General features: G+C 37.5%; 1 protein-coding gene across 8 annotated transcripts in view; it reads right to left on the bottom strand.

Moving 5' to 3' along the window:
• IL17REL (interleukin 17 receptor E like) overlaps positions 1–7,583 on the bottom strand; it is a 47,204-nt gene extending 39,621 nt beyond the window's left edge. For 3 of the 8 annotated variants that reach the window (XR_004239834.1, XR_004239833.1, XR_004239835.1), the window contains exon 1: positions 3,275–7,581. Coding sequence is in view for 5 of the 8 variants with exons in the window: in XM_032107436.1 (XP_031963327.1) it covers positions 3,275–3,376 (102 nt within the window). In the remaining 3 variants the exon portion in view is untranslated. Of the gene's footprint in view, positions 1–3,274 lie in introns of all 8 variants that reach the window. The other 5 variants (XM_032107431.1, XM_032107433.1, XM_032107430.1 and 2 more) reach the window with 3 other exon arrangements.
• Between the last annotated feature and the right edge of the window lie 6,956 nt (positions 7,584–14,539).

Below are 14,539 nucleotides of genomic sequence, written 5' to 3'. Positions count from 1 at the left end.
CACTGGTTTTGCAGTATGTAATATTCAGCAAGAATGGACTGATCCATGCTATAAATATCCAGTAAAGAAACACCACACATTTTGATTATGAATAGCAGGAACAAGCACCAGTTTTATCAAGAATTTGCTGCCAATAACCTTTATAATTAAAGGGAAATCCCAGATTCAGTTTAGGGTTTCCTTCTTTAGCCACAGACTTTGGAAGCATTACTGCATTAAATAGCAGACAACACAAATACTATTTCATCGTTTTCTGGGGATTGTTTTTTAAATGCAGTGCTCTTGATCTTTACCAGCTGTTGAATCAAATTTGGCATAAGCTTATTTCTTTGTGTACAGCTTGCAAACAATGTGGATTGTAAAATGAGTAGGGCACAAACCCAATTCCAATTGCAGGCTGGGATTCCCCTATGCTTTCACAAGGAAACTTGGTTGATAACTGTGTTTGCTATTGGGTGGGGCATGGAGAACATGCCCACATCATTTAAACTTTGAATACTAGAGTATCACGTGAGCTCTAAAGCCAAGCTCTTAAAATAAAAGAGAAAAAATCATAACATGCAATAAAAGCTTAGTCGTTCATTTGCCATCATTCAACCCACAGCTCCATATTTTTCATGCTCTTTAAAATTCCATGTAATACTGGCATAAACATCCAATGTTCTTTTATTTTTTTCCTTTCCTGTACTGAACAGATGCACAGGTTGTGTTACAGTAATGAAACCTGAACAGTGCCTTATACAAGGCAATGCAAGGATATCTTTCTGAATACCCATGGTAAACCAAGAATGATTCATAAAGCTGTGATAAGATTCAAAATCTAAACAGTTCAAGGCAGGTGCTTTGCAAGTCATATGCCTCAAAATAGTTATATCACTATTTCCCTCTTAAGTACAGCCAGTGCTTTACTCCGATAAGGAGTACCCACGGAGGTCAAAACTGCTCACAAATATCCAGTGGACACAGACACACTAAAATCTAGTCTACTGGTCAAACTCAACAGTTTCAGTTATCAAACCTGCTAAAAACCTTCTGACAATACCCATAGTTTGAAAAATGCAGAAAAATGCTAATTAATTGCTTTTCATCCCCCTATTGCTTTATGAAAAACCACACAGCCTCAAGTTTGAATGCAAAAGAGAAATTTACTGTACCAAGTTTAGGAAAAATTCACAAGAAAAAACCCTAATTTTCTGTAATATTCACTTGTAAAAACAGCAGCTGCAGAAATCTCTGATAATTTTAAAATTACAGTGTCTCATTATCACATTAAGGAAATTGCTAGAAACAAGTCATTGGTTCTCTACTTTGTGACTTGATGTGCCGTAGCAGAAGGCAGCACACACATATTTCACACAGACAAACTGTAACCCCTGACTAGTACCCCTATGAGGAACACTGAGTTACACATCATGGGGAAGATTGACTGCTCCCTTTTAGAATAATTCCTGAATTGGACTGAGCCCACAAATCATGGTCAGTTGTGCAGAGAATTTGAAGTTACTTTCAAAGGAAAAGGAAAAGTAGTTTCCTCTAACAAGCCAGTCATGAGACCCTAAAGTTCATTTAGTTAAAATGCTTTGCACTAGATTGAAAATGCTATGCTGGCAGTAATTTATCCTGTTGGGATCATTATTTTTCCCTCTGAGAAAACATTTTTGTCATTAATGTATTCAAGATTCTACTGAATACAACTAGCAGAAACATCACATACAGCACATGAACTGAGTCCTGTCCCTAATATCACAAATGATTGATTGATTGATTGATTCCATTATACTGGAAACAATGTATTTCCCCTGCAAATAAGACCTTTCTCAGTTAATCAATCTTCATTATTGGAAAAAGTGTAAGACAGACTCTTGATGGCAAAGAAAGGGATCCAGTCTGCCAAACCTCAGGGTTGTGTCTATATCATAGGCAATTAGTGAATCAGTCTTGGTAACATACATACCTAAGGTCTGACAGAGAAAGATACCTGTTAAGGTCCCCAGAGGTAAATCCTGTCCCCTAGACTGAAACTCATCAAAAAATGTTGGTATTGATTTTTACATGCTGAGTCCGATAGTCCTACACTCTTTAGAGGGATAAATTAGAATGGTAAATCATTTCTATTTTAAACTCTCATTGCAGCGGACCAATGAGCATAAATTATTTAAAATAGATGTGTATTTGCATTCACGAACCTAAGTACATAAAAATTCTTTAAAAGTGTTCAGGTACATCTAGATATTAATCTCTTATGGCTATATGATTCTAAGAACATCTAAATAGATATAGACTACAGAATTTGAATACAGGAACATTAACTATAATACATGAATATTTAAATATAGAGAGGGCTTTTTTTGCTCAGTCTCGTATTTTATGAGCATCTTTATTCCTACTGTTTTTCTAGGCCACACATATAAAATATATAAAAATTGCTATAATATGAATTAGCTTAATATCTGAGTAGCACCACCACATTTAAACAATCTTTAGAATGTCTCACTGCCTGTCCTAAATACTGACATCTTCAAGCAGTGTATACAGACAGCCAGATTCCTTCATACTATCAATTTCACTTCTCTGTAGCTAGTACACAGTTATCATCCCCCACTAAGACCAAAAGTCAGATTGCCTATATAATCCTTTTTTAAAAATTTCTCTTTCAATGTACTCTATGCTTACAATTTCAGAATGCCAAGAGGAGCAGAGTATCTCCATACTGCCCCTTTGCGGGGATAGTTGGAATCATACAAAATCCAAAGCTATTAAAGAGATGGTATGGTTCACACTCCTTTCATGCACATACAGAAGTCATTAAATTTGATACTGAAGTTACATTCAACCCACAAAATGAAAAACACGTTTTACTCTTTCTCATGCTTAATTCATTTATTCACAGGAAAGTCAGTGTTTCAAATATTCCTAACATAATTAGGAATTTCTGAAACCTCCCATTCCTCCCTCTCTCATCTCTTTGGCACCACTGCTGTTGTAAAAACTGACTCTGAAAAAGTAGTGGATATGAACAAAATAATTTTTTCAAATACAAAAGACAGATTTTAAACAAACAGCAGCAGTGGAAAACAGTGGAAAGATGCTTTTTTTTTACACCCTTTCAGAGCCATCTTTGCCACTTTGGATACTTAATTCAGAATGACAGGAATATAAAGTGAATGTTCAGGACAGCCGAAATATTTTTCTATTTTTGCTTTTCCTACAATTATTGTGGCAGCATATAACTACTATACTAATAGACAGCAAATTGGAACAAGTAAGAGATTACCTGAGAACATGAAAGTCCACATTCTTCAATCCTGGGAATAATCTGACAATCAGCATTCCAAAAGAGAATGATTAGAAGAATCTGAACATAAATACCTATCATCCTAAATTGAAAAAAAAAAAAATTAAAAAAGCAAAACCTCAGAAGAAACCTTCTACTCTGACAATTCTCCCTCTCGTGCCAAAACTTTAATATGAATTTTAGTCCCTCCCACAGCACCTCTGAGCTCCTCCCTCTAAAACTTTCCAAAGACAGAAAATTGCTAGTTCTGGGAAATAGAAAGCATGCTCAACTCATTTCACATGTTTCAGAGTGAAAAATAGGAAACAGTGATTTCTGAAAATCACAGTACAAGCCTCTTCCCTCTGGATTTCATCACATCAGCATTAGATCAGATCAACAGATTTCTTTTCTGTAAATTCCATATATAAATTCCATATATAATGGGAATTTTGTTTCTAGACTTATGTACCAGGCAACTTCATGGGTATTCAAATGCATTCTTATTTTCCTGGTTTTCTAGTGAATTTAATAAAAAGAAAACCAGCTTTGCTGAGGTGGGTGGTCCTGAAAGACTAGTTTCTTCTTTTTCATCAGCAGGAATACCAGGTTCTTTTACCCTAGAAATCTGTGCTTTGAACTTATTTCAGTTATTATCTAATTGTATCAATAGAAGCGTCTTGTTCTATAGCCTATCTGCAGCTTTGAGAAATATGCATGTTTTTTCAAAGTTCAACACCACCAATTGTGAAAGCAGGGTAGGAGTGAGTCACAACACCTCAATACTTGTTAGCACAACAAAATGCCCAGGAATGCCTCTCTGGGTGCTATCTTTCACATAGTCCCACTACCCATCGTAAGGAACAAGTATTTCAAAAACACACGCTCTGGTTCATATGGAGACTACGTGTGATATGCCCAAGGGGAATAGGAAGTTTTCTTCCACAGAGATGGCTTGCTCACCACTGAGAGAGATCTTTCAGTAGGACAGTGCCAGGACCCAAGTACTCAGTGCTCTTACAAAACCTTTTATATCAGCTACAGTGGGGAATATACAACTAACAGCATCTGCTAGGATTTGGCTTTACACATAAAATACATCTACTCTGCCAATGTATCAACTGTACTTGTATTTTAGATACTTCATGTGAGTCCAGTTTGTCAATTTTCCAATACTTTATTTTTAGATAAGCAGCATCAATCGCCATACTGAACAAAATGTAATTTAAATGTTTTTGTTAAAAAATGACTAAATTTTGTCAATTTGCAGAAGCTCAGACATTAAGCAGTTACTGCATTGCTATGCCTCAAACACTAATGGCCACTCAAGCAGGGAAGTTAAAACAGGTTGTGTCTGGAAAGCGGGGCCTTATGGAGGTAGGGAAGCACCCTTCTGGGCCCACTTCCCTGTTCTGGTCCATGGTGACCACATAAAGGACAGAGCAAGCACTGAAGTGATATCAACAAGCAGGCAGGAGCTGTCAAGGAAGGGTCAATCCAGTAGAGGTGGATTGAGACCACCAAAAGACCCTCAAAGCCCACTGACCCATTATCAAATAGGTCCAGGAAAACTTTGACCACGGGCATCAATGAATCCAGAGTGCTCACAGGAGGAGGATGTGACACATCTATGCACAAAACCACACCAAATCAAAAATCTGCCCAACCCACTCTCCTGTGTATCAGTAACAGATGCTTAGAAAAAATAAGAAGTGAAATATCCTACTTACATGGATTATTTTAACAATGTATGCTGACATGTTCCAATGACCTGGATCTTACGGATTTACTGAACCAAAAGCCACATGGAGATCACTGGTTTTAATAGCTGCTTCTGGAACTTTCTTAAAGATATTAGTAAAACAGCTCTTTGCATCATTTATCCTTTTGGTTTTCAAAACTTCTTGGAGCAGTGAGTTGTGTGATTAAACTATGTTTATTTGCTTTGTTTTTATTTTAAAACTGCTTCCAAATAATTCAGTCAGGTTCCCCCTTGTTGCTTTAAAAAAACACGGAATACCCATTCTCATCTCACCTTTGCCAAAATAGTCACAGTTGTATTGTTTTCCAGCATACCTCCTCTATATTTTCTATGATAAGTAATACACCTCTTCATTTTTACTATACTCTTTTGTAAGATAGGAGTCCTGAAGACAATATTCAGGAGTGAGCAGGTCAAGGATGTTTTACTCTCTAACAAACACCATTTTGACTCTCCTTAGTCTATCATTTACCTCCAGTTTCCATAGAAATTAACAGTGTCATTCACCTTATGAAATTTGATTCTCTTATTGTTTCTGGTATTTCTTAGAACACCTCTGTCACATTCTGCATAAAGCCGATCGTAGCACAGCTCTAACAATGTACTCTTTCTATGCAGGAACAATGTTTCAGTCAAGACAGTTTCTGTGTGGACTGAAGCTGTTATTAAGTTCAACAGGCAACAACTACCTTGTTATTTGCTTCATTTGAACCTTTTTTTAAAAAATGTCTAAACTAGCTACTTTACAGCTTCTGCATAATTTGTATCCTGGAATTACTATGTTCATCCACTGTTTTCATTACATCAGGTTTTGGAACCCCCGTTAAGATTCTCACCAAAAGCTGGGCAGTATAATTAACCCATGCCACATTTTTTGAAAACTAACAGTTATGTAGAAACATCAGTGCATTTGAAATTTACAGTGACACTATCTCTTAGGCTCCCTGCTCAACTGGGACTCTTGTTCATACTTTTGAAAATAATTTCTTCCTAACAGATGTCTTTTTGTCCTTGTTACTTACTATACCTTACCTATATTTTAATCCACACTTGTCTTTAGTTTGATGCTTTCATTACTTTATCCCTGAAGAACAGATGATAGCAAAAGATCCTGTTCTGTTTCTACCAATGTTCCCTCCATCTTCAGAAAAAGACTCGTAAAAAACCCTTAATAGGAAGGGCCTCCTTTTGCACTTTGGTAACACAGATATTTTGCATCCTAAATCTTTATTAGAGCACTGGTCAAGAACACAAAAATGCCAGAATCTAAACATTTCACGGTCCAAGAAGGTTTGATACCAAAACTTGCACATTTCAGGATGGTGGCCTGGTTGTTCAGTGTTTTTAATAAAATGCAGAGGTAGACCCTAGAGTACAGAGTAAAATCCAGGCTTTTGTATTCCCCATTTTCTCTTGGGTCAAGCTTGATCTCTGGACCATCAGCTCAGGTCTCTTTTTCTTACTTAGTCTGTCTTCACAAATTTTGCATGCTTGGATACATACTTGGCCCACTTCAAAAGAGAACACTAATATAATTCCACTGCTGGTCAAGGGTCTACAAGAAACATTATTTGAAAATGAAAGTTAGGACAGATGCATCGCCAGACATACCTAAGCAGCCAGAAATGGATTTTGTGACCTGATGTGTTGGAGCTTAAGCACAGAACTCCAAAGAAATTTCTGCTTTGGCTACATTATATTCTGACTTTGTTAAATTACCATGTCAATGTCTACCCTAGAAGGCATGTCCCTGTCACATCCATATCGGAGAAGTCCCAGCCTTCTTTGGAGCACAATAGCCACATTCACACTACATTTTGCAAGAGGATCCTGTGATATATCAGTACATGCTTTCCAGTTTCACCAACACAGGCACACATACTATATTGTAACAGCTGTCTAGAGATGAGGGGCCATGGCCAGCACAGTCCCCTGGCTGTTCTTTTAACTCCATGTGCAGTGGTATTGCCTGCTCCAGGCAACAGACATCTTGCCTCAGAACCACTCACATCAACCAAAGGACAGCTGTTTATAACTTGACAGCTTCTTGTCATGTCAGGCATGTTCTGGAGTGGAGCTGTGTGAGGTGCTACTGTCATCTCAACAAAATACAATGACTCAGAGCTACCTGGGAACTGCACTTTTCCAGGACTGTGCCTACATCTCCTGTCCAGAGTGAGCCTACGAGGTACCAGCAGGGCACCTATATCCCAGAGAGCCACAAGACAGGCTGGTAAAACAGAAGCTTCAACAAGTTACTGATTCACTGTCCAAAGACAACCACTACTCAATTCATCTATGTGATTCAAGAGGACCCTCTCTCTCCTCTCTCACCCCGACCTTTTCCCTCAAGAGTCACAAGTATTCAGCAACGACAGCAACTGTCACAGTAGGCAGCACCTTAGGAGCACTGCTTACAGCCTAGGTACAACCCACAGATGCTGAAGACTTTCTTTTCCTAAGATTAGAATCATACAATCATAAAGTGGTTTGGGCTAGAAGATTATTTGAAAAATAATCTAGTTCCAAATTAGGTTGCTGAAAGTCCTGTGCATTATTAAAGAAATAAAATAAAGAATATTTTTAAATTATTAAGAAAATTATTTTAGACCACTATGAAATCGTTAATAAAATTATTAAAGAAAAAAAACCAAAAAATTGAGTGTTCAAAAAAATCCACTCAGAAAAAACAGTAAAATAATAATAAAAAATAAAGCATATTCACGATGCTCCAAAATTTTTGTAGACAAACTATACTTTTATGAACTTAAAGCTCAGAGAAACTGGAATTATTAGCAAATGTGGAGGAGTTGCAACTAAAAGTAAATAAATTATTAAATCTATTTATCTTAACTGTCTTTCTAAAAATCCTACCAAATTGTATTTGTCTGGTTTGGGGGTAAAAATTAGTTCTTGTGCATTTCTTTTGCTTTGGATTGTTCAGCAGGGAAGGGATTCTCTCACACTCTAACACCTCTCCATGAGTACAATTATGGCTCACCTTTTAATTCCTAATACATCATTATTAGGACAGACTGGATTTTAGAAAAAAAAAAATATATAGTCTGTGTCTAGATACCAGATCTATGGATCAGGTTATAAATAGAACTGATATCAAAGTATTGGGCCATGATACACACAAAAAAAATGGAGGTTAACACAAGGACACCAGCAGTTTCTAGAACAGAAAGTACCCTTTAACATCCTGGAAGGTTTGAAAGAAAAATTCTATCCCAACAATTAAAATTTCAGCTGAGGTCAGCAGGGGAAGATTTCAGATTATACACTTAAAAAGAATGGACCGGCAAATGACAGTGATATGGGGAAGTCTGGAAAGACTGGCAGAGTGGCAACCATCAACAAATTGATGTTATGCAGCCCTCAAAAAATAAGTAGTCTGGTGTAAGATTTAAAAGATGTTGTAAGCAGCAACAATGCTAGCTGTTGTCCTGCACTGATGCATCTCAATCCTTCAGTTGAACTGAGAGTGTGAAGCCATGTAAACTGAGTCAGGATACCAATGCAGCTTTAAAACTCTTCCAGAACAAAGAGTGATTTTGTGCAATTTGGGTAGTTTGGGGGTGTTTTTTAGGCAGATCAATTTGAAGCATCACAGGTGTCCTAGTGAAGCTCAGTGTAGTAGCAGACAGTATGGAGCAGGCTGAAGTTTTAATGCTATCTTTTTTCCTTCACATTTCAATCTTCAGTGTTTATATAATGCAAATAAAAATTACTCTGCTTTCATGTAATTTTTTATATAAATCAGATGTTGGAAAGAACACAAAATAAATACAAAAACTTCAAGATGAGCCATATTGAAATAAATGAGACTCTTTCCACATACTTCAATGGAAATGGGCAAATGAGCAGCAGAACATGATGAATAATTTAAACCAGGATTGCTGGCAAAGAGTACATATCCTCAGAGCTGAGCCTGAGTGAGTCAAGGCCTTTGTCTAGAAAAACAAGCTCCAGAGTAGTTATTAATCCTGGTTATTTGTCAAGTGGTGATCCCAGGAACAACCAAGAACCTGTGACTATCCCTGCACTGTCAATAGGGCCCAGTAGGAAAGTCCAGCTGATACAGACAGTATAGAGGTAGGAAACACAGAGGGAGGAGGCACTCCATCAGCACCTCCTCTCTGGGGACACTTCTGAAAACCAGAAATATTGGGGCAAACTCTAGCAATTCAGCCTCTGCAGAAGCAGTTGGCCTCTTGTAGCTGCTGGGAAGCAAGAGTTGGTAATGCAGGAAGATTCAGGAGCTGCAGAAATTTCCAAGCTCCTTCTGGATGTCCAAAGTCTGATGGCATAAAGCGGAAAACCATGCAATACAAAACAGCAAATTATCCTATTCACATGGTGCCTTAACGCTTATTTTCCCTTTCCATAACATACAGGTAGTACAAATCCCTGCAAACTCTGAGTATTGGGATTTCAGCCTCTGTAGTTCAAAATAGTGGAGGAAGAAAGACCAGGGACTATTTAAACCTAAGCACTCTGCACTTTTGAGAAAACAGCCGCTACCAAACATCTATTTAAATGTGTTTCTTGGATTAGGAATGTGCTGGGTTTGGTTGGGATAGACTGAATTATCTTTACAGTAGCAAGTATGGGGCTGTGGTTTGGATTTGTGCTGAACAGTATCGGTAATATAGGGATGTTTTCATTGTGGCTGAGCAGAGTTTACACAGAGTCAAGGCTCTTTCTGCTCCTCACCCCACCAGCAAGGAGGCCGGGAGCACCCAAGGAGTAGGAAGGGGACACAGCCAGGACAGCTGACCCCAGCTGACCCAAGGGATATTCCAGCATGGTGTTATGCTCAGCAGATAGAGCTGGAGGAAGAAGGAGGAAGTGGGGATATTCAGAGTGATGACATTCGTCTTCCCAAGTCACTGTTACATGTGATGGAGCTCTGCCTTCCTGAGGATACCTGAACACCAGCCTGCCCACGTTTTGCTTCATTTGTGTGTGCAGTTTTTGCTTTAAGCCCACGAGTTTTCTCACTTTTCTCATTCCCTCTCCCATTCCATTGGGGAAAGCGAGTGAGCAGCTGTGTGGGGCTTAGTTACTGGCTGGGGCTAAACCACAAAAAGGAGCTACAGCAGATTTTAAAATCAGAGTTGGGTAGGGAAAAAATAATTTTTAAAAAAAATCAGTATCACTTTGATTGCTTTTTTTCCTCCAGAAACAGTTTATAGAACAGAAAACAATTAAAATCTGTTCATTACTGAAGCTGTAATTTTTGAACTAATGAAACAGAAAGATTGAGTAGGAAATAAATATTTAAAAAAACACTCTGAGAAAAGTTCTAGTAAGCATTACATAAGGATATTTTATACTTTATAAAATAAAATAAAGATATTTTACATAAAATATATAAAATAAAGATATTTTCATGTCTTGAAAAAATAAGTATGAAAAGCAATTTTTTCTTATATTTGATGGAAATAATTAGATCTTAACAAAACACTGATTAGGAAATAATTAGCCACAAACTGTTCTCATGGGCATTTCTTTCTTCATTGCTTAAAGATAGAAGGCATGTTTTTCCTTTTGCATGAATCTCATTCATCACAGCACATTCAGCTCTATCACTGTTACTTCACTCCTTGGCTGCCTTTCCTATAAATATATGGGCATAAAAACAGTTTACTGTGAAATATCTCAGAATTAGACAGGTAAAGGGGAAAAAAAAATCCAAAACTCATATTTTGAAGTTACTTTACCTTGGATACTACTATTTATAAAATGGATTATACTAATATTTTCTTTTTCCTCAGTGTCTCCCTGAGGCACTTCCCACTCAGTAATAACCAAAATTACTTACAATGTTTGAAAAAATAGGAAATCATTATAAAACCCAAGCAGCTACCAGGGAAGCCTGACTATTCCAGTGTCTGAAACCAATTTAGATTCTGTTATTTTGATCCCATGTGTTTAAAAACAAAAGATCCAGATCACGAAACATGCAATCTTTTACCTGAGAGACTCCAGCTATTATTTACAGTGATCTACAGACAAACTGATTACATGGTCAGTTTGAAGTTGTCATTCCTGGTATGGATCATGTGCAAGTCTACTTTTTCAAACAGGGAATGGAGAAGGGCATATCATCAAGGCAAAATATAGACAAGGAATGTGATGGGAAAGGTCAAAAGAAGTGCTAACAAAAGACAAAAAACCTGTTGATCTTCCTCCAATGAGGTAGAAGTCCAGTTCTACATTCAGTTGGTATGAAGACATAGCCAAGATCTTATAGCCCCTATGAGTCTGCTTGTGTGCTAACCTGGCTAAATCAGCAGGATACTATTCAATTCTTAATCAATATTTATTTTCTGCCAGTCTAATAGATACCAGCCCCAGCTAGGACAAAGGAAGGGGAGACAACCCCATTCAGCACTGAGTTAGATCAGCTAATTCATCTTCTTAATATTATAAGAAGTATCTAAAAAACTCCTACCAGTTTAGAGCTACCCATGCAGAACACACGTGCATAAAAAACCCCATATGCATGGTGCATTTGGCACAAGGACACCCTTGGATACAGAGAGCTCTGCATTCCTGCTGTGGGAAGGCAGTGGGTCACTTCATCCAGATCTCTCATTCCAGCTGAGCACCCAAAGGCACTGTAAGCCCAGGTTCATATCAGTAGCTTAGGTCCAATGAACCCACAGACATATTGTTTTTCTAACCATTAACTAGTCAAGTGTCTAAACAGAAAAACAGTTGATAGAAACACCAAAGGTAAGATTTGATAAATTAGATCCAAACTGCAGTTTTCCCCCTCATGTGCCTGTTCTTATGAAGCAAGTTACTATGAAAACAAAAAATATATATCAAAAGTCAACAGTGTGTTCTTGTTTCTGGAGAGATGCTGCAAGAAATTCACCTGCAGAGAGGATCAAAATATGCTCTTAAAACTGCAAGTTTTCCCTTCACTTTCCTAGCTTTTCCTAGCTAAATTTTTAGCTGAGGAAGCATTCATGCACCATGTGCACACAATTTTTTTTTCAGGAGATGCTTCAGTCTGCTTTTTTGCTTTATTTTACCCACGGCTATATTTTTTTAAGCTAGGAACCTAACTCCTGGTATAAGCTAAGCAGCAGCCCATGGCATTAATTCTAGTGATAACCAGCAAGGCAGGCATTTCCGAGCAGAAACTCTTCTAACCTGGCACATACACATTTACCTTACCAGGCTGACCTCAGAGAGGGGTATGATTTTTGTCCTTTGAACAGGCTTTCTAGCTGTGTTGTGGAAACAGATCATCTACCAGCAGACCCTAATTAAAGCTTCAAGCCATCAAGATTTACTCTCTGTCAAACATCAATACAAAAAATTCCTTGGTAAAGAAGGGCATATGGGAGGGTGTTGTTTTGAGTTACAAAAACATTGGCCCACAGAGTGATATTTACAGTGAAACTTTCTCTGCCTGAGAAATGCTTTTCATGTCAGCAGCCAGCCCAACATTAGATATGATTTTAAAAGCCTGCCTCTTACCTCCATGATTTTCCTTCTTGTAGGGTATGAGAAAATTCAGCCTCCGGAGGGGTATCCATGGTGGGGCTCCTAATTTACCAGGCATGCAGGGAGAAGTCCTGGCAGCTGGCAGATTGTCCAGGCTCCACTGTGCTGAACAGAGCAGGAAGGGAGCCATGGCCAGGCAGAGAGCCCTGGGGTGCTCATCTTCACTGGAAAGCAGAATCTATGGCTGGCAGCTCTATGACAACCTCTTTTTTTATTCCCATCTATTCCTTACCCTTGTTAATCTAAGATGACCACAAAACCTCAGATACAGTCATATATCTCAACCATCACTCAGGGTCAATCCATATTTTAACTCAATCATCCTGTTTAGCCTATTTAGTTTCTCTCTTTCTTTTGATGAATGCTATTTTCTTCACTTCTTAATAAAACACTAAATCATTTTAGTTCCCCAAAAGAAATGCAAATATCTCCTATTACATATCCTGTCATTAGTTTCTTTGCAGTCAACCCAATAGCAAAAAAAAAAAAAAAAAAAAAAAAAAGGAGCTGTTTAAAAGAATCTCACTTTTTAGAAGAGAGCACCTCGAGCCATTTGACTTAAAAGGAGGTTAAAGTGCCTTTGTCTGCTTTGTTGGTATAAGCATTTTGTGAAAAGGAAATTCCATCAGCTGTGCAACTTCACTTAATTTCTTTTCCCACCCAAATCATTTACAAAAGTAGTATCTCCTTATATCTAACCTGGATAACCAAAGCTAATCATCACTTGACAGAAAAGAAACAGATAATCTCTGAAAGAACAAGATTCAGTTAAACAAAGGCAAAATGTTTTACCACATAAAGGAAAACAAAGCACTAAGAAAACAGTTAAGTTACATTTGCACTATTCTGCATATTACTATCTTTTCACTTTACAATAATTCATGAAGAAATTCTACACTGTCTACAGTCTTTCTCCACTTTCATGTATGATATTTAGAAAGTTATTTAGATGTTTATTTTTAGGTAGAACTGTCATTATTTCTTTGCAGCTTTAAAAAAATAGTGTACCATCAAACCCTAACTTTTCCTACTTGCAAAATCAGTAGGACTGTGGCGGATATAAATTCAATTAGCTGTTAGGTTGAGAGAATGTTCACACAAGTACCACCAGTACAGGCATGAAATTTTGCAATGTTTAAGAAACAGCAGCTGCAGCCTCTGGTTGTTGATGTACTACTCTGGACCAAAAGCATAGCCTATTATTTTAGGTGGACAGGGAGGTTGCTGTGTACAGGCTCTTAAGAAGCACTGCTCTAAACTTGAAAGAGTACCCTCCATGTATTTAAATCCCATAATAACTGCCAGCTTTCCCAAAATGAAAAGAAACATGCTAGTGTACCTGAAAGGCTCTGCACTCTACACACCTTTTTCTTTTTCTTTCCCTTTCTCCAAAGCAAAGAGTTAAGCTTTACAGCATGCTCTGAACAAATGAAATTATCTGAGTTATTTCAGATTAAAAAAAGAATGAACTTCGAAGTCTTTAACCTCTCAAAAATCATCAATAAAATGATAAAAACAGGAAAAAATAATCCCACCACCATCTTGTCAGCAGCTATCACCCTGGTTACACCAAAATTCCTATTAACATGGAAATTCTAATAGTGTTTGAAATCTACATGATCATACACACAGTTCAGCTATAGGAAAAGGTAATCTGTATGGGGGATGTCCCTTGTTTCAGGGCAGCTACATTTCATAGGTTTTCAAGATAGTTAGGAAAATAAATAAATGAAAAGTAATATACCTAAAAATAAGTTTTCCTATGTGAAAAAATCCTCTTTTAATGTCAGTATTATCTCCCGTTATTTGGCCAATTGCTTCTGTTTGTTGGATGTTTTTGTTTTGGCTAGTAGCTTTTGTGTCCCAGCACTCAGAAAATGCCACTTCCCCTTTTAATAGTCCAGAAATTGAAGTTTAATGGGAAAGAATATTCTGTAGTCACATCTCTGATTAGAATGTCAATCCACATTCTC

The sequence above is a fragment of the Corvus moneduloides genome, chromosome 4, assembly GCF_009650955.1.
Source record: "Corvus moneduloides isolate bCorMon1 chromosome 4, bCorMon1.pri, whole genome shotgun sequence".
Classification (NCBI taxonomy): domain Eukaryota; kingdom Metazoa; phylum Chordata; class Aves; order Passeriformes; family Corvidae; genus Corvus; species Corvus moneduloides.
The sequence above is the reverse complement of the archived record's forward strand: the minus strand, read 5'-3'. Positions and strand labels throughout refer to the sequence as shown.